The sequence below is a fragment of the Linepithema humile genome, chromosome 4 (assembly GCF_040581485.1).
Source record: "Linepithema humile isolate Giens D197 chromosome 4, Lhum_UNIL_v1.0, whole genome shotgun sequence".
NCBI lineage: Eukaryota > Metazoa > Arthropoda > Insecta > Hymenoptera > Formicidae > Linepithema > Linepithema humile.
In genome coordinates, this window is record NC_090131.1 from 17,340,290 (window position 1) to 17,360,845 (window position 20,556).

At 43.0% G+C, this 20,556-nt stretch overlaps 1 protein-coding gene across 11 annotated transcripts in view; it reads left to right on the top strand.

The window, feature by feature from the left end:
* LOC105670217 (uncharacterized) overlaps positions 1-20,556 on the top strand; it is a 231,340-nt gene that overhangs the window by 35,553 nt on the left and 175,231 nt on the right. For all 11 annotated transcript variants that reach the window (XR_010889668.1, XR_010889669.1, XR_010889665.1 and 8 more), the window contains exon 8: positions 7,453-7,515. Coding sequence is in view for 5 of the 11 variants with exons in the window: in XM_067352975.1 (XP_067209076.1) it covers positions 7,453-7,515 (63 nt within the window). In the remaining 6 variants the exon portion in view is untranslated. The remainder of the gene's footprint in view (positions 1-7,452; positions 7,516-20,556) is intronic.

Sequence of the window (20,556 nt, forward strand, 5' to 3'; positions counted from 1 at the left end):
GTCTCATGGGCGCGCGCGCGCGCGCGCGCTTTCATTAGACGCAACGAGGCGCGGCTGCTCCATTGCGGTTTTTCTCCGTTTCTCCGCATCGACGTTGCGTTAGCGTCGAACCGATGTCGTTTGATGCCGGATTTAATCGAGAGGCCGAAACCGTCGCTCCGGTGTGTCACTCGTACGTCGCTTCCACGTTGTTTCGCTAATTGAAATGATAGGATCTCTCGGATACACGACATTCCTGAAATGCTGCTACCGCTGCATGCAGTTGAAAGTTACGAGACACCGCCACATCCGTAAATTCGTCTTCCTCGCGTTTCCGCGTTTCCGCACATGAATTTCAGATCCGCTCTGCATATTGAATTTACAATGGAAAAAAGTCAGCCGCGACGTCGCTATTTTTACGGTTACATGTTTGGAAAATTTTTCCACCCGTCCCGTGATACGAGGCGTCGTTTTTGATATCATTTCGGTCTCATTTATCCTTAAACGCGTGATACAAATACGCATAGTTATAGCCTATTACCGCAGTGATAACATGATATTATAACCGTTCCACGTAATTATGCATTAAATTCCAACAAAAATGGAGCTTGTTAATTGAACGTTGCGCGTTTAGCGTTACGATCTATTTAGGCACTGACGTAACTTATGGCACAATTTGCATCAAATTTACTCACCGGTGCCGCTGGAGCCACCGCACCGAAATTAGGCCGACGCTAGGGGGAAATAGCGCGTGTTTTTAATTAAAAATAAACGGCTAATTTACACGAAATGAAATTTTGAGCGAGGCACATCTGCTTCGCGTGCCGCTTTCGGCAAAAGTATGAGCGTGGAGGGTATCTTTCGCGACCATCATCAGTCGTGACAAAATTCACGACGTGCGCTTTCGTATGTATTTTTTTTATCTGTCTGTCCCTTGGGGAATCCTGGGCGAATGGAAATAAAGTTCCATCAGAGAGATGGCACCGATAACGGGACGCGGACTAATGGAGGTCGTCATGAATGTCCACACGGACGTGGACATGATTGTGCTGTCGATTGCGATGATACTAAGCGAACCCCGTGCAATTGATAAATCTCTTTCGATTCGCGGTTAGCGTACCATCGTATCGGCGGGATACCAATTCCGGTGGCGTCTCTTTAAAGGGGATCGTATGGAGCCGGCAAGAGCAATTGCCGATCTCGCCGTCGTCGTCGTCGCTTCGATATCATCGTGCGAAATCGGAAGCGGATTTTCTCATTGTATTTTTCTCAGCATCGCCTGGATGCACGCCTGGATGCCATCAGGGGACGCGAAAGGATTTTCCTAGCGTGTGCAACGGGCGGCGCATTGAATGGGAAAAGGATACCGCGCGCGCACCACCGTCGCGGCTACGGAAAATGGAAGAGTGGAGTAAGGAAAGAAAGGGAAGACACGATTTAAGTGGCACTCTCGTTCCTGTAACGACTGCGCTCGTGGAAGGAAACGGGTATATTCGTTCAGCCGCGCCGCTATAGTAGCTACCGCAAACTGTCTTCTATTCGCAGTTCGAACCGTAGACTCGCCGAAGAAATATAACGACGCGCTTACGAGACTTTCAAGAGGTGTTTGCAGAATGAAATCAGTATGCATGGGTTTTTATCGTGACACATCAAATTTAGATGTAAATTTAGGAACTTGAAAGTCGATGGAATTTTATTTCGTGCGCAAAATAATATATTGAAAGTAAAACAATAATTTATTAGTGTAACATATAATTTAATCTTCAAAAACAAAAAAAAGACAACAGAAAAAAGATGTGAGAACCAAAAGCGCAAAATATATTGCGAATTAATATATAAGGATTGAGGTCACATTAAAATGTATTTAGAACAAATAAATAATAATTGATTTTGCTTTAATTTATTTGTTCTGTTGTCCTTTTTTTTGTTGTTTTTTATTAATATTTCATTATATATACGTATTCATTATAGAGATTACAAGTAATAATCAGAAAATTATTAGAAATGAAAAAGGAAGAGAGATTATATGTGGGAAAATAGTGCGGTATCTCAATTATTCCGATCGACCCTATACATTACGCGTCGAGTTTCCGGGATCAATGAGAAAGTTCCGCCATATCGTTAGTATTGTTTTATTCGACGCGAGGTGCACGCATAAGCGAATAACGAAGCGCAGCGAGCGCTTTTGAAACGCGCAGGTAACAAGCAAAGTTTCATAATGAGAAGCATCGTTAGCATAGGTATATCGTCATGCGAGTCGTGCCGAAGATTCCGATTTCATTAAGAAATACGTAAGTGGGCGCCGATGCGTGAAACGCAATCGGTCCGATCATCGCTTTAATTTCGAAAAGTACCCATGCAATTTCCTTCTACGTGGGACCGCAGCTCCGGCAAATAAACCGTACTTAGAGACCTTCGGTGAACAGGTTGACCTACTGGCTGACCGCGCGCGCGGGGGTGTTAACGTGAGTTTGCTCGAAGCGACAGATAGAGCGAAGATGAAAGAGAACCGAAGTAATTACGTTTGGAGTCGCGCGGCGAGACTTTAATCTTCGATCGTGAAGTTGGTTCGCGGAGTATGAAGAGGATGGGGCGCAGGAAGAGAAGAAGAAGAAGGAGGAGAAAGAGGCGGAGAAAGAAGACGAAAAAAAAAAGAGTGAAACAAACCGACCGGCATCGTCGCGTCGCCATTTCCGCTTTCTCGCTTCCGACCTTCCTTCAGAACTTTGCCCATTTTTGCGGCGTCGTCGGTACGCCTCTACGCTTCGTGTCGGCCTTTCGCATTTTCGCTAGCCTCTCTCTCTCTCTTTCTCTTTTTCGCCGTCGCACCTTTTTCCATCCTTTAAGACCGCAACGTGCCGTCGTCCTCACATTTCCCTCGTTGAGATAGAAAGGGATCCATTCTTTCTGCTTTTCATTCATGATGCTTGAATCGCGGAAAATGCAGCTTGCAGAGAGAATAATACTTGTATCTTTCTTTTTCTCTCTCTCTCTCTTTACGCGTGTTGAGTTTCTCTGGCTACGGTAACCCGTGAGCAAACGGTCCCCGAGTACTGTTCTAAATGGCAGTATTTAGTTTCGTCAGCCTTTTGCCCCGCCGGCGTTTTTCGGTCGCGATTTATTTTGCAAACATATTAAAGCGGAAAGCTATTAGGTCGTTTTTACGGCAAACCTTTGTACCTTTTGTTGAAGAATATCTCTCTTTAACGCAATACTAATCTCTGGGAGTCGATAAAAATTTCGTTTGCTAAATTTCCGGATAAATTTATACCTGACGAAATTAACGACAAACTTTAATTTATATTTGGCGAAGATTTCTCGTAATTATTCTTTCATTGATTTAGAGCCCTTTGTAGTATTCTACAGCTTAACAGATTAAACTTGTAATTACTCCGCAGCAGTAACATCCACCAAGAATGCTCTCTATTGCAGCTGTTGAAATAGTTAGATCTACAAGAGTACGGCCTAGCAGAGTCTGACAAATACATCTGTGTAATTACTGTGAGCCGTGGGCGGTCTGTTAGAGTTTCCTAAACAAACTACACTCTCTGTTTACTAACTTTATTCTAATGTGATGATCTGAAGGAAGACAGTTAGAATCTTAGTGCAATACAAGAATACAATAATTGGAAAAACTTTAATGCAAAATAAATAATGATAATCCGGCGTTCGCATATTGTATTTTATTTATGATCAAAATTGTTGAAAAAATAGTTGTAGTTTGTTAGAATATTGTTAACTCACTGTTCAACATTTATCATTATTAAATGTTTTATTTTTGTTATTAAGTTATTAAAACTTTTATGTTAATTATGTCGTTAAATGTTGATTAAATATATTAATATTTTTTATAAATTTAATAGTATAATTGGCAACGTCAGTTTGGAAAAATTTTTCAATTCCGATAGAATTAACTCTATCGCCTACGGGTTGCATAAAATCTAAGATACGATATCACAGAATATCTCATGTAAATGGGGTAAACGCACGTAAGGCCGTACGTCGAATTTTACGTCGCGCCACCCGGGATAGAAAATCACGCTAGCGTGAAACAGCGAAAGTTCGAAGTTATTAACTGAACTTTGTAGAGGAGAGGAAGGGCTAAAACGTGCTACATCGGTGTTATACGCGCGTTGCTATGTGAGGTCATATTCTTCGACGTCAGCATATGATACGGAGCACGCGCTCGTGTTGTTTAGCTGTAAATGAGAAAAAAAAAGAAAAAAAAAAGAGAAAAGCGACTGACACTATCCGATGTGCAGGCGTGTAATTAAAACAGCAATGGTAGCAGTAGTGATTGACCGATAATAGGCATTTAAACGCGTATGATGCGCCACATAAATTATGGTCGTAGAGTATGCGCATAAATTACGCAGTATGAACTATTAACGTAGTCGCTGGTATAGAGGGACACATCCGGGCCTGCGTTGTCGCTCCATTAACCTCCGGCGATTGAACAATCGGGTGGAAGCTGCTAAAATCCCGCTATAGAGAATATTATATTAAAATTAGCCCGGTGTCTATGCGTCTAAATTTAACCGGGCACAATGTCCAATCTGCCGCGCGCCCGACCGGCCGGCCGACCGGTCATTGCGGTGCTCGCGCTATTCCATTTCGTACCGGCGAAAGCAATTAGTCCCCGGGTTTACGTATGGATATTAACGGCGCGCAGAGTGACTCGATTCGTTAACTTATACCGCGCCACGCCTGAGATTACACGGGCCGTTCGCTTCGCACGGAAGGAAGGATCCGGTTGCGTCGCGCTGGCATGAAAATTAGCCGGAGCTTCTTGGTCAATTTGCGGACTAAGATACCGTGCCGAAGTTATATCCGAGTTTATGACTTACTGGCGGAAGACTTCCTCTGCCTTGTCGGCGTCACGCCACGATAACGCACACTGTGTACCGGAAACACGTCCACGCGCGAGCGAGCATATTCACCTTGCAGTTTCATTAGCGGCAACGAGCATTATCAAATAATAACTTGCTTCACCGGCGGGCGTCACGGATCCCTACGTGCCGCGTCCCTACGGCCTAGACACGAGGATCAATAGTGCCTCTATGCAGCTCGTCTCGCGCCGCTAAACTCACCCCGTGAACGTCTTAGCCGTGTTTGTTATCTACAACGGCGAAGGGGCGGGGAGGGAACTGTATGTTTCGACGCGCGTTTATGTCTCACTAAATACGCGGCAGTCGCTATTACGAGGGTGTTACCTTGCCGTGCGCGGGCGCACATTAAATCGTGACGTGCATTACTCGTAGTATTAGTTGCGCTTTATCTCGCTAAATAACGCCTCAGGTTATTATTCGCGCAACATTCGCGCAATGCCATTCCACCGCCCCTCTCCGTCGTCTCTCAGCACTCATTGAGGTATTACTTTTAATATCCTATGATATTTCGGAGAGCGACGCGGCAGACTTCTCGTTCATCCGTCCGTAAGAAACTCGCTGCTCTTCCTCCGGAGACCGCCGCGCGTTTTACGTTTCGGGGAAATATCAGCCATATTTACGTGAACCTACGAAAATTCCTCCCCTATTGAGATCACTCTTATGCCGGTGCTTCTTCACGTCCTCTTTTCATACCGGTTATATACGAACGAATAATCGTCGTCATACATATCTGCAAAAAAGTAAGCACCGAGTCCAAATATAAGTCACATTCGTTTTGGCTTTGAGTGGTCTTCTGAAGAAGCCAAAAGAAAATACCTTGAGGTTCTTTGACGTTGCTCTCCGTCGTTGCTCTCAAGAACACGCGCTTCGTTCGTGTACACGTCGACACAGTAAATAAAAGGAGGCTAAGTATCCGTATGAAATCATGATAAGAACATGAAAGCGTCGCCGAAAGAACATACCTTGAAAGTTTCGCGCGGGGGCGTATAAGATTTGTTCAAGAGAAATCACATTATTTTAGTAAAACACCGCTGTTTACACGAGCGAAATACGGGCGATGTATGCGTTCGAAAAATTTGCATTTCATTTAATATCGGAGTCGACGCGTATATTAAAGCTCTACACTTTTTGCCTCGTGTTTACCACAGCCATCGGAATTGAAAAGGACTGAGAGTTACGCACGCAGTGAAGTCCGCGTGTGCACAGAGGATATTCGCCTAAGGGACTTTGAAATGCGGTTAAAAGGAAATATCTCGCGGTTTTCGGACAGGATACCGTGGAAACGCGTCCACGCTTTCTTTCCTTTTTTTCTTTTTCTTTCTGTTACCGACCTTGTCAAAAATACGGAATAAAAGACCGCGGAGTGAATCAAAGCGATGGTACGAGTGTAAGAGTACCGCGATGGCGCGACGGGGCGAGGCGGAGGGCTCCGGGGCCAAGAGAGCCGTTCGTAAGATTTGCCAAGATTTACGTGCCCGGAATTCTCCGCATGGATGCCGCGAGTGCAAGGAATTCTTCGTACCCCTTTCGCTCGCCCTCGCTGCCGCTGCCACTGCTGCTGCATCGTCCGTGAAAACCGTACGGCGACGGTTACGTGCCCACGTGTGCCGTGCCCATCTTTCCACGGCGCGTGACTGTAAACTATTCTTTGACGGTAAACCCGACGTCGCGCTATCGCAAACTTCGTATCGGAGACCGGCACGTACCGGGATAGCAGTGTATCGTTGCAGCGGACGTGTCTTTTTCCTTATTCCGCGAGATAGTTCAGCCTGAAAGCAAACGCGCTACAGTTACGTCGAAGTTTCATTCTTTTTCTCTCATCCGGTTCGCGTTATCGTGCCCAAGCTTGTTAGACATCGCAAATATTTATCTTGTAATTGAGTTTACGACGCGAATATTCGCGCACTGGGCGCATCAACGATTTTTGTCAATCGCGACTCTGTAATTTTGTCGGCTCTGAGATAATACAGCTGGAAGTAATGTGATTGTTATTACGCTATCGCGATAATTATTAGTGATTTATGAAAATTTCAAATTGAGTGTCGATGAACTGTTAATTGCCAAAATGCCTAATATAACATATGGCGCGCAACGCTAATGTGATATACATTATCTACAGAAAATAAGCGTATGATTATAATGCAACATATACTACTGCAATATGCCATAGTGACGTGGTGTTGCGGTAATTATTGGCGCTCCGTCGGAAAATGTCGGTTAAGCATTGACAAATTGCTCAGTCATCTGGATAATTCTTGTTCACATTCATTATCGGTCCAATGTCATTTGTCACCTGACGCCCGGCATATTACGCACGTTTAAAGTGCAACTAACCAATCGTCTGCGGTGGACACGCAATATCAGGTCGCGGCTAGTGAAATTGTGAGCGGCGCGATGCCAAGTCCGCGGTAATTACGTGCGATTGTCAACAAGTTAACAAGGCGGGACATGCATATTGTGCATTTTGCTAACTGTCCAGATTGTTCTATCAATACCGATAAAACATCTGTATTTTTTGGCCAGATTTTCGGAACTCTACATTGGCTGGCTTTTCTAACATATTTCATAAATTATTTCTTTACAGGTTGCTGTGTGATGTTGAATGTTTAATGGATGCTGCGGGCAAATGCCGACGACACCGACAACGGTGAGTGTTAAATATTAATATTTTCAAAGCACACGTTGCAAACAGGTGCAATAGCTTTTTATAATATGCAACTATATTTTGTAAAATATTTATATTTCTTTTTTCGAAAGAAAACAGAAACTTTATTTTAGAGGAATACAGCATTATTTAACATAAATTATGTTTGACAATAAATTTGATCATAAGGCTGCAAAAAATTGTTACATTGTACCGATCGATTTCATTCGCTGTAATAGTTCTGTTTACATAAAAAATTCAAAATGCAAACTTACACTTTTTATTTGATAACTTTATAACTTTATTCACAATTTAATATATTTATTACTTCTTAATTCTTAGATTAGTTTATTTATTTAAAGTTTATGAATCGATTCGGCACGCGGTTAGAATCATGAATGCATCATCAATCAGCTTATTGTCGATGCATTCGCTTGATCGGTTCTTGGAGCTTAAATTATTACAACCACGAACGCGCTCGAGGTTTCCTTGCCGCGTTTCCGTGCCGGGGAAACAATCGATAACACAGGTAGTATCGAAAGTGAGCATAAATCACAGTGCCGTACGATAATATCCCCGTTACGACAACTATTCGCTGTACATTTTCGAGGGATACAGAACAGTCGACAGTCGAAGGAGCCCGCGGTATCTCCTGATATCCGTCGTAAATGCGGCGCAGTAATTCTCCGTCGGGGAGGGAGGCTGGAGGCGAATCCGCGAAACGATATTACGTCTGGTTTCGAGCATTGGTCTCTCCCCCTCCCTCTCTCTCTCTCTCTCTCTCTTTCTCCTTTCCCAGTGTTTAGTAGCATTCTGTCGAAATAATCGTGCCTCGTAGGCTCCCGCCTGTATTATGCTTGATAATTTCACTTACGAGGCTCCCGCCGTTTGAGCGCTAACTAATACACGCTCGCGAGAAAGCGAGATGTAGCGGGAGACATAAAACATCGTTTTAGGGATACGTGGCGGTGGCAGCACAGCACCCCGAGATGACAAATTGCCGGCGCGGTTGTTAATCTACCGTTTTTGCTTTAGTCGGTCGAGGTCAAACGTGTCGTGATGTATTTTCTTTCCGGCAAGACCGCGATAAATCCTCGTTACGTCCGACTCGCTCTTCTTGTAACTCCGCGGCTAGCGCGAACTTGCGCCGCGGGTCGCGGCAAATCTTCGTAACAAATGGATTCGTACTTGCGACCGATAAACGCGACGACGGCGAAATGACGAGATGAGCGGCGAAAGAAAACGAAACGGCTCTCTGCAATCGAAAGGAACAGTCGCGAATCCGTCGGTCGGTTGGCCGGTCGACGCGCGATCTATCTTGTTTTGTCTTGACGCGATATATCGGCCGACTCGCTCGATCTTCATAATCAAATTCTTATAAGTGAGCGCGAGATGTCGGGGAACATTTTTCTCTCGGTGTCTTCAGAAGTACGTGCAACCTCCATCCGTCTTGTTTTATCTCCGCGACCGGTACTTTTCGCAATTCTCTACGCGAGCGACGTTGATGAAATGTCAAGCCGCTTGATATTCTTATGATTAATGTGAACGTTGATAAATAACTCATTTCTGATGAAGTGCTCCTGTGTCTCACGCAATCTCTCGGACGACGTGCGTTTCAACCGAACTGAATTGCACGTGAAAGTGCACAATCGTTCGCGAATGTTACCCGCGCGTTCTATTTCTATCAATGTAAAAATGATTTATGGCACGCATTGTAATTGATCGATAAAGCGGTTATGTGACGCGTTATTACTCGCGCAAAAGCTGAGCTATAAATTTTATACGACTGTACGCATGCCGAATATTTCGGGCAGTTACAAAATCTCGACGACACGTTCCATTGTTTCGATCGATGTTGAAAAAATTCCGAATTTCACCCACGAGAGAGAAAACGTCTTCTGAAATAACCCATTCGTGTTTCCCATTCGCTCGCAAAATCGTAAAATAGAATTTCTTTTTTTTTTTTTTTTTTTCCTTACAGAATTGTACGTCCGTACATCTTGCTGCTTCTCGTTAATTCGTGACGTGCTCTCAACGCGATCAATATTCCGAGCGGTTGCACGATTGAAACTAAATTTAGTTCAATGCGCAGATGTGATCTTCCCTTTAGAGTCCTCGGCGGTGGAATCGCCTCGCGTTCTCTCCGCAAACGGTGCGAAAGGGAAACGGAGGGTTTGCGCGCGGGCGGGGTAGCCGCGGAATTGCACGAATCGGTCATCCGTCGGCAGTTCACGACGTGTGAACTGTAAATTGTGGTGGCGTAGCCGCCCGGGAGTGACGTTCCGCTCGAGTTCGTAATGCAAACGCAATCTAACTAAGGTCAGCGTACGCTGCTTTGTAGGCATTCGGTGATACGGAATTAATGTCGGTTTAGCATCCGTCCACATCCTAAATTCTCACGTTGTTGTGAATAGATAGAAGATAGTACTTGTGAACACGGTCCCTATCAGATCTCGATGAATTAAAACGACGGAGATGGATTTATTGCGATGAAACCGACTATCTAATGTAATTTCAAAATCCATTTCTAACATCAGAGATTCAAGATTTATAACTTCATAACATCGTGAAATATCTTTTTAAATCTTTTCAATTTTCGTATTTTTTAATGTTGAATAGATTAAAATTCCTAGATTAATTAAAAAGAATAATTAATTATTTTGAAAATTTCCTCACAGTAAAAGTTGTTAGTGTAACATGGTATTATATGTAACTGTCGTGTAACTATTTCTTTGAGTAGAAAGTACGTAAATAATAGTAAAAACGATCAAAGGCAGCGCGGAATTATTCTACTCTGTGAAATACGCTTCCTAATTCCGCAAAGGGCGTTAGTTGGCCCTCGCCAAGGAAATTGCGGAATTACGTGCGCGTATCTCTTTGACCTAATCCGATCGAAGTGTGTCATCCCTTTGCTGTGAAAGTTGTCAAATCCTACTTTGGCATGCAGAGATTCCTAAATGATACATACAAATCACCATGACAACATATTGATAATTTTATACCGTATAGATTTTTAATGACTGTGCAGTAACTATAACGTTATTAGCGCTAATTAATGTGCTAATGATACATATATCTACGCAAAGGAACCTTGATACTGGTGATATTTAATAAACTACTATCAACAAATATTGGTTTTTAAATAAAATTTTTATTTTTACGATTGATTAAAAAAGTAATATACTAAAACTAATTTTCACAACTTTTTTGGTTTTTAACTTTACTAAATTTGTTTGTTATTAATTTTACAACTAGTGGTTTTTCTGAACAATTGTTTTTAAAGCCGCTCTAGTTTTGCAACTGATTTTTTCTGTCATTGATTTTACAACTATAGTTTTTCTGACGAATTATTTTTTATATATGTAAAACATATTATAAAAATACGTTTCATACGCTAAATGGATTTTGATGGAAATTGTGAATTGCGCACTTCGCCGTCGCTAATGTTTTTGAGCTTTAATTCGCGGTAGAGACAACCGAGATTTCGCGACTGAGAAATCAAGGTGGGGTATTAAAATACGGCATACCGTAAGCGCCGCAGTAAGATGCCTCTCGACTTTGCGGTCCCGCGTTTGCGGAGAGACGCGCGGCTCATACCATTACACCGGGCACGGAATTACCGTAAGCTGGTCGGTGATGTTTATAACTGTTGTGGATTTAATCCCACCCGTTCTATGCCACATCCCGCGAGCTTGCAGCAAGTTTCATAAGCTATACGTACCCTTTGACTCCTATCGCAGATTTTACCTATATCGTTTTACGCGCCGCATTACCGAGTGGCAAGTTAAACGGAGTAGCAAAACTCGAAACTTTCTATCTCGCTTCATGTTTTCTATTAGTTTATTTTTACTTCGTCATGTTTGTTGAAAAATGTGCGCGTGTATTTCTTTAAAAAACAAGCGACGAAGTCGATAAAAGCTCTATTCGTATTCCGAGAAATAAATAAGTTCGACAAATAGCCAGTTAACTGGTAACCATAAAAAACTGTGGTCCTTTGGAAGTCTCGTGTAACGATATCAATAACCATATCGATAATTTGATTTGGATCATCAAAATCACGAACCGCGTTATACGGCGATCCAGCGATTCGGCGAAAGTAGTTCGAACCTGCCACAGGCGCGACGAGTCGATTTCGTTGGGAACGAGCCAATTTAAATATGCCACGCCTTGCCCTGTCGCCGTCTATCCCGTACATGCAGACCCGACATATATATATATATATCTACCGTACATATATCTACCACGCAAAAGACCCCCAGCCATCTATATGTCGTAGAATTTCTATATATCATGGAACCATATATCCTAGAACTTCTGATTTGCGATCGGGTATGATGCGACGTTGCATGGTCCCGACTTTTATTTTGTACGGACGTGCATCATCGAACGCGAACTTTTATTCCAACTCAGCCGGCTTTAAATCGAACCCCCTAATCGGGCATTTGAATCCTCGCCTTTCTTTGCATTGATGCAAAGCATCTGGTTGCCAGAAACGTCACTGCCAGCCGTTTATATTTCTCTCTCTTTTTCTCATTTATTTTCTTATTTTTTCTGTTTATTTCTCTTTCTTCCTTGCTTTTGCATGATCTACCTCTCCGCATTTAATCCTTCTCAGCTGCGGTCGATCTAATTAACAAAATAATCTATTTCACTAATGAGATTGCAGTAACAGCAACGTTGCTACACTGGCAATCTGTCGCAGCACAGCAGTTTCCATTTTCCCAGGTTGCGGTGACAGATAAAATAGTGAATTTATTGAAGTGTATTTTGTGTAGTTTATTTCTACACTCGAATCACGAAGGTTTAATCATAGCTATCGTTTCGATGATGTCATCGACATGTCTATACCACTGTACGAATAATAGAGAAAATATTTTTTCAACAAACCGTGCGTTATAACAAAATACAAAAATATAAAGTACACTCGTAGCCTCGAAGCTCGTGAAATAATGAAAACAACAAAGCCCCGTAAAAAGTTTTGGAAGTGCCATATTTTGAAAATATGGCACTTGATCCGTCACGACATCTCTATCCGTAATCTAGATACTAATCTACGTTTATTTTTAAAAGCAACAAAACTTCGCGCGAAGCTAACTTAGTCCAAGTACTTATGTAGTAATTACGAAAGTTGGTGTACGTTGATAATTAACGGAGTGTTATATCGCGAGCCAGGAGAGGCTTATTATGTCAATGCTTGTGCGGTTAACTCTTTTCGAGAGTGACGGACTCCGGCGCGTTTCATTTCGCTAGACAGTCGGTCGATACAGTCGGCAGCCAGCATCGTGCGGGATGAGCACCGAGCGAAATTAAACAAAATAGAACTTCCATGCGTCCATCTTTCTCCGGGAGAGGGTCAACCACCCCGACCTCCGTTTATTTGCTCGTTGCTCGTCGTTACTCGGGCTCGGTGGCGGCGAGCACGGGCCCACGAGTCGTGGCGGTCCTTTTCTCGAATGCGATTTCAATTTCGAAGCGTGTTATACGGGAAGCGGGCGGTTACATTCGGAGGAAACCCGGGCGCGATTATTTATTACATCTTGGGAAAGACGTATCAGTTTGAATATTTATCATGCGACTAGATGCGACTTTTTGCCCGTCATAAATTCACGTGGCGAATTTTATTTTGCCAAATACCTTTCACATCGGAAATTTCAATTCAGAATCCCGGAACAAAGGACATGTCGCAGGGGAGCAAAATGCACGCGCGAGATTCGTACGCATTTATAATTTATTGCATTAAATTCTGCAGATACGGCGCGTGTGACGTTTATTCCGCTCCGGGAAGAATTCGTATTTCCAAGTGTTAAAGATATCGTGTTATGCTAACAGGCTACTTCGCTGACGTTTGTCTTCGGGACGTTTCTCAACCCGTTTCTCTGAATTGTTTCCGAATCATTTCGATGTTAACGTTCTCGTAACGGCGAGATTATCGGCTCGCAGTCGCGCTTATTTAGAATACAATCGGGGATTTCAAGCGAGACTTATCTACTTCGGGATACAATCGGCTAATGGAAGAAAAGTGGGAAGGACGGGACTGTGGAGGAAATGAAAATACGATTGGAAGTGGCCGGAATAGGGTATTTTCTTTTCGTTCTATTTTCCGCTATCTCTTCGTCTCCTTCTCTCTCTTACGCGTCCAAGTTTCAATATACATACACGCGCGCGACGCACACGAAGACCCACTTATCGATACCGCATCGTCAGTTAAAAACGGACAATTGGATTTTCGAACGGTTTGAAGACGAACGCGCGTTTAAAACCTCACATTCATCCTCTTAATTAAGTTTCATGCTGCTCTTAATACAATTTTCGGGCGAAATAAAGGCGCAATCATTGTCAGAATGGACAATGATGATGAATTGATACGGCATGATGCGTTTTATGGGTCCATTAGTGTTGATATCAACCTTGTTCAACCGGCGCCCTTTTAAGGTATTAGCAATTAGAGCGATTATTACTGTCGCGTCAGTAATGTACTAATCAACACGTTTTACTAGCTGCGTGTAATGGAAGCGCGGCATAATTAGAATATTGGGGCTTCATCGATACATATTCTTGCGTGAAATTCTGAGAGTGGAAAAAGCTGTAGTTTTTATCGGAAAGGCAGCCGATAAACAATAGCATCAATTATAAAAGCTATATGCTGTAATGGCTGAAGATAAACAATATAATATTGCAGGCAGAATATTTCCTTTTACTAAGCCGAGCAATATCTTGTAATGATTATGGATCAATTTAACGTTTGGATTACACGTGGCTGCAAAACAGGCGTGGGTAAACGAGGCTAATGCATGCTTATCGCTACTCGTGCAAACGCCGCGAGCGCAAATAATGCGCATTTTAATGCGTTCGACAAAAACCGGAGTGTTCATGCTGCTGGTTAGCGTAAGCCAGATTAAGCCGCATTATTTCTACATGGTACGTTGGGCGATTGAATAGACGAGAGGCGGATATTTTATGAGGATTACTTGTGAGAACGCTAACAAGAATTTATACCGAATTTTCCGCGATGAACGGAAACTGGCGTAGTGACAAATCCTTCAGCCGCGGAAGCTATTAATCGGGTTCGAATCGATCGAAGGGCCTGCGGATAAATGAACCGCGAGTGATCTGGGCATTATCGTTACGTAATTATGCAGGCCGCCGCGCAGAGCATAAATCGATCTTGAACACGCAAACTTCGGACGAGCAGCCAACAAGCGACCGCCCGCCTATTCGCAGGCCAGGAGTCTATACAGCATGCATCATGATCGCGATCGCAATCGGGACGGACCGCTCATGCGAGAGCAGATTTGCCTCGTGCCGTCCCTATTATTTGCGTGCGCGATTGTAGGCCGTGGCAAGACCGTTGGACAATAAATCGATCCAGGAGGCCAATTCCGCTTCGATCGGCCGACGCCGAATCGTTTCCGAACTGCTTCCGCGCGCCGTGATTTTATCGGAATCCTATAAAGGCTGCCGGTCTCCCGCCGTGTTTGCGGTCTCGCTTGCCCCTTCCGCATCCTGACGCGCGCCCGGCTGATATTTTATACATTAGCGCGCGCCTCCTAGCACCTTGTAAATCAATTTTTGCACTGTCTCCTGAATCGAATTTAAGGGTCTCGGCGGGATCGGAACAGGCGCGGACCGCAAACGGGACAGGGAAACGCTTTTGAATACGAAACAGATTCACTCTCGTATCGTTTCGCCGCTAGGTTACGAGTGTCCTCTTATGAAATCTATTTCTAAGGATACTGTTGTTCGAAGGGGAAAAAGATGACTCGCGTATGCTCGCGTACTGTTCAACGTACACATCGATTTGAATAGTGTGTCGTAAAGGGATTTTTGCTCGCGCATTTCTCTCGGTGAAGTTGATAATAGCGCTTTCAGGGATTGAAAATAGAAAGAATACTGGATATGTCACGCGATGCAAGAGCGACAAATTATGCCAACGTTGGGGATTATATCAAATCATTAGGACGCAGTTCGAGCAGTGTTTCTAATTTACACAGCGTGTTTTTAACGGTTATGAAAGTACATTTACGCTGCTCGTATCTTTGAACTCGGTTCTCGTATGTATTACACACATTAACTCGATTTTGTGCCGTATGCTTAATGTCATTACATTTGCTAACAAAGAGATCATCTGCAGAATGAGATTTATCAACCGCATTAACATGCGGCGCTCACATAATTGATGTAATCCTGCCGTTGGAATTACGAAAGGGTCGCCGCGTACTATTCCCGCTATTCGAGAAGGAGTGTAATTGTGCTAGTTACGTGATACAATGAATGATGATGCTCGAGTGAGGTTGAGAGGGGAAGTGGAAGAGGAGATTTGAGTAAGCGCGCAATCCGATACTCCTAGAAGAGCGATAGGGAGCTTTCCATTTGTGCGGGAATTAATCACCCATGTTATTATTCGATAAAGGCATATCGAGCTCGATAGCTTCCCAGATTATGAACTTTCACGCGCCACGCAGCACTGCACAACGTCGCTCGCAACGAAAGTCAATAAATGGACATCGAGAGCGAAAAGCCGGGGGGGGGGGGGGGGGGAAGTTTCGGTTCAAAATATCGCGCGTTGATTAACGACGAAAATAACTTTTAATCATTTCGTATCCCATTGCGCCCCGCGAGCGCGGTTTCGCATTTGCATTAACGCAATCCGATTAGTTCGCGTTTAATTAATTTGCCGTCGCTCAAAAATACCGCCGGCGACGGTTTAATAATTTGCGAGATTCACTATTATCCGTGCATTTCCCGCTCTGTGAGATAAAGACGCCGGGCGGTATCGCCTCTCGGCCGCATTTTACAATGTCCACGTAAAATAGGGCGAGTAATCCGCGATACTATTGTTACCGCAAAAGCGCCGCGCGAATATTATATTACGTCGGCGAATACAAGAACTCTGGTCGTTCTTTTGCGCGGGAAGGACATGGGGAGAGAGTGGTAAGCGAGAAAAAGATAGAGAAAGGGAGAGAGAGTTCTCGTTGGGAAGGCTCGTGTTACTCGCTAAACACGGTCGCGTACGCGCGAGCATGGTGCTCAGAGTCGGACAAAGTCAGTGCCCCACGTCTCGCGTAATTGCATACGTTTTCGCATTGCAGTAATCCGCTTTGAGCGAGAATAATGTACTATTCTTTGCAAGACGGCGTTGCGTTTCAATATGATGGTGGTGTCGCTTTACGCTTCTCTTTTACTTTTTTCTTTTTTTTTTCCTTTTACTTTTGCACAATAAGTTTTCGCAGAAAGATAAAAGATCGCGGAAGATAATCCGACGTCGATGGGAATGTCATATTCTCTTGTTATATCCTTAAAACAAACGTCTCAGTGATTTTATGGAGCGCGCATGTCGCGCGGCATCGGAAACAGCGCGGGTAATGCGGAGCATTATGGAGATAGAAATGGTGGCAACGTTCCAAATAGCGGGATTATATTTCTTTTACGGCAAAAGACACGCGAGGAGCTGCGCATACATAAGGACGCCCGCCTCCCATACGCGTCAGTGTCTACGCATAAATTCGTAACGCCGTCTGCGATTTTCTTTACACGTCGCGCGCACTGCTAGGATATTAACACGTTGTAACAAGCGTCTATTGTGGAAACACGTGTACGTGATGTGCGTGTACAAATTGAATGAGACGTGAGCGCGCGCGCGTACTTACCAGACGAAAACCCGGCAAAATAGTTAACGGCGCGCATTCAAAACATGTACAGTTACTGTCATAAATATCTTGTCAACGACCTTGTCGTTGCTAAACCGGCAATTTCGCAAAATAATTATTAGTCTCATTTATTATTCATAAAATTAAATTTGATAAAAAAACTGAATAAATTATATGAAATATTTTAAATTAAATCGCTGAAATTAAGTTCGAGAACTGTAGAGTTATTTTTTTAAGCAATTTATTCGAAATAAGGGACTTATTTTCTTCTTTAATGTTACATTTCTTAAAACGCACATATTTCATATCGGTTGTTAGCGATTATTATTAACAGTTACCTCTCTGTCTTTTAGCATACAAAAGTAATCATAATTTATAAGTATTGATACGGAGTCGCAATTTTTTTAAAAGCGCCCATGTAGCAGGCATTTATGACGCCTGATGTACGTTCAAGGGTACATCGCGACGATATTACCGTAGCTATTCTCTCTACCCCTTTTGGGATAGGTATGGATCCGACGAGCCGCAGGAAAACTCAGTTTCCGCGGTGCGGAAGTAACTTGAAGTCGACACAAAAGCGCCGGCGACCGAGCGAAAAAGTACTCTCGGCCACGGGAAATTGGCGTTTTGGATTATTTAGCAGCGCAAAGCGGACCGGATAAAATGTGCTTTATATTCGGTAAAGGATTAAAACGCGTCGACAAATGTTTTTACGTTGCCGTTTTTGCACGATTAATTCATTTGTTTACGTTATGCGGAATTATCCATTCGCGAGATAATTCGCGTAAGTCCTATCTCGTTTGTTCGGGAGAGCGTAATTATTTCGCTATTTTTAGCATTTACATTATAGTATAATAATGTCGTATATTATTACGTTATATTGTACAAGAAACTTTTTAAGCGGACAATGCAAAGATTATCGCAAAATCTCAAATTAATTTTTTTTCAGTGATGATAAAAGCAAGTAAGACGTATTTCAGGCGAGTTGAAAACTACATTGTCAAAAATATACAAAAATATTCTCCTTAAATTACATATATAAGCGCAATAATTTTTAATGATGAAACAAGACTTGAAAAAGTTACAAAAGATCTATCTAAAAAGTTGCGAAAAGGGACAATACTCAATCAGATTTTCGCGGAGGAAAAATCAGTTCAAAACTGACCAGAGAAGAAAATGAGAAAAGGAAATGTCGAGCAGTCCATGTACATTCCTTAGGTACATTCATAGCGGCGGCGAAGGAAGAGCGGTTCGTGCACCCGTGAGCGCGAACATCCTGATTCCACGGCTTCAGGCATTGTGGCGACAGTTTTCTCTCGTTTCCTTCGCAGCCCGCTGCGCTGATTCGCGGCAAGAGATCCTCGCGCGAGCGCCCGGCTTTCACCGGAAGGCGATACAAAAGCTCGCCGGACGGATGGTGCCAAGCCGGTGGCGCGGTACGGCGCGGGAAGAATGGTCGCCAGGAAATACGGGTTTTTCGGCTATCTATCGCTCTATTGTCACGTTTTCCAGCCTCGGAATTAATCTCATTTCGTCGCGAGCAACGTCGTGGGTGCGCTTCGCGTGTAAGCATAATAACTAGCCACTAGCTATTTTGAGTGCAACAATAAGTGGCTGCTAGCTGCAGTAAATAAGCTTTAATTAACTTTAATTATGCAATATAAGTGAAAAATTTAAAAGCCAGCGAAATATTATTACACCTTTTGTGGCCTTAACTTGCGAGAATCTCATTTTCCGCATGAAATAGCTCCGTCGTTATGCATTCCTGGCAATTCTCTCTTGCCGAGGAAAAGTCGTATTTAGCTAATGTCCTTGAGGTATTTTCTGGTAGATCATGGGGCATCCTGTATAATTCACGAATGTCTTCCGCCTACAAATGGAACATCGTGAAACACGTCCCGCCCAGCTATGTGGTGGACGAAGGGGGAAGCCGGTAATTCGCGTAAGACTGCTGCAGACAGCCGGACGAATCGCTTGCGCTGTGTCGTACAAGAGTGCTCGTGGATATCGCGGTCGAAAGGTCAGCCTCGTGATAAACGAGGCCGTTAATCTGCGCCCCGGATGTAAGAAAATGAAGTTTCCTTCCCGCGCGCGCCCCGCCGCTTTGTTTCGTCGGACGCGCGCGCTTTATCCGCCGTAAATTAATCTAGACTGCCAGCGTGCGTGCAGGTAAACCGGTAACCGCAATTGTAGCGGCTCATCTGGGACCGCTAAATTCGACAGGAACCGGGCGTTGCCGCAGAACGGTATTAATATCGGATCCCGCCAAAAACTGCTATTCATTCATCGGTGGTATTGCAAATCGATCGTATCCGAGAAATGCATAACAAAATTGCCAGGCAATAGACCAACGTAGATAAACGTGCATTCTATTTTGCACCGATTGTTTCGACGCAACATGAAAATGCTTTTCAATTTCAATTCAAATATTATTTTTTCCCTGCAGGATTTTTTTTTTATATAGGAGTTTTAATAGCATTCATTTGATACATGACAGACAAGTTTAATTCATCTTATTGTTAGAGCAAGTTATTTGTGTAGGACAGTTTTATTTATTTTTTCTTAATAACGCTACCTTTCGCACATTATTAATTATGAATAAATGATGAAAGGAGCGTAAAGTCCTTTTATCAGTCAATTTGTCTATGAGAAATCCGATGGATCGGTGTATAATTTTGAACTTTAATTGATGGGATATTCATTGCGACAATCCGTAATGAACTCTCTGTTATAAAACAGGACATGCAGAGGCTATTAGCGAACACGGGTATTATTCATGCGCGAGAATCAGCGAACTTGCGTGTAAAGCCGTATCGTGAGCTTTGATAATCGAACAGCTTATCGACACCGTGATATGAATGTCACTTCACTCGCGGTTGATACATTTACAAATGTGCGGTCGTTTGATAGATGAATTTTTCGCTCAATCCATACCGTATTAAGCAAATGTTACGCGATAATATTACGTATATCATATGATATATAATATTGCAGTTATATTTTGCTTGTAGGAAAAATATACGTTTAGTTAAATTTAGTTATAAAGAATTCAATCCGTATTTATTAAAAACACGAGTTTAAAGTACTGTTAAACAGAAAATCTGTATGAAAAACAATAACAAAATAAATCTATAAAACATGTTAACTGTCAATATATTGCCGGTTTATAACAAATATTATTAACTGCAATTCTGATTTTATCCGAAAAACCTTTGTTTTCGATATCTTTCGGAAACAAATTCTACAGGTACATACGCACGATTGTGTATGCAAATATACCTAATACTACATGATATAGCTCAGTTAACGAATTCGTTGCATCGGACGAAATTGAATTGAATCGAATTCCTAGTCAAACTTCATATCATGTGCCAATATAAACCTCAAATTCGATTTG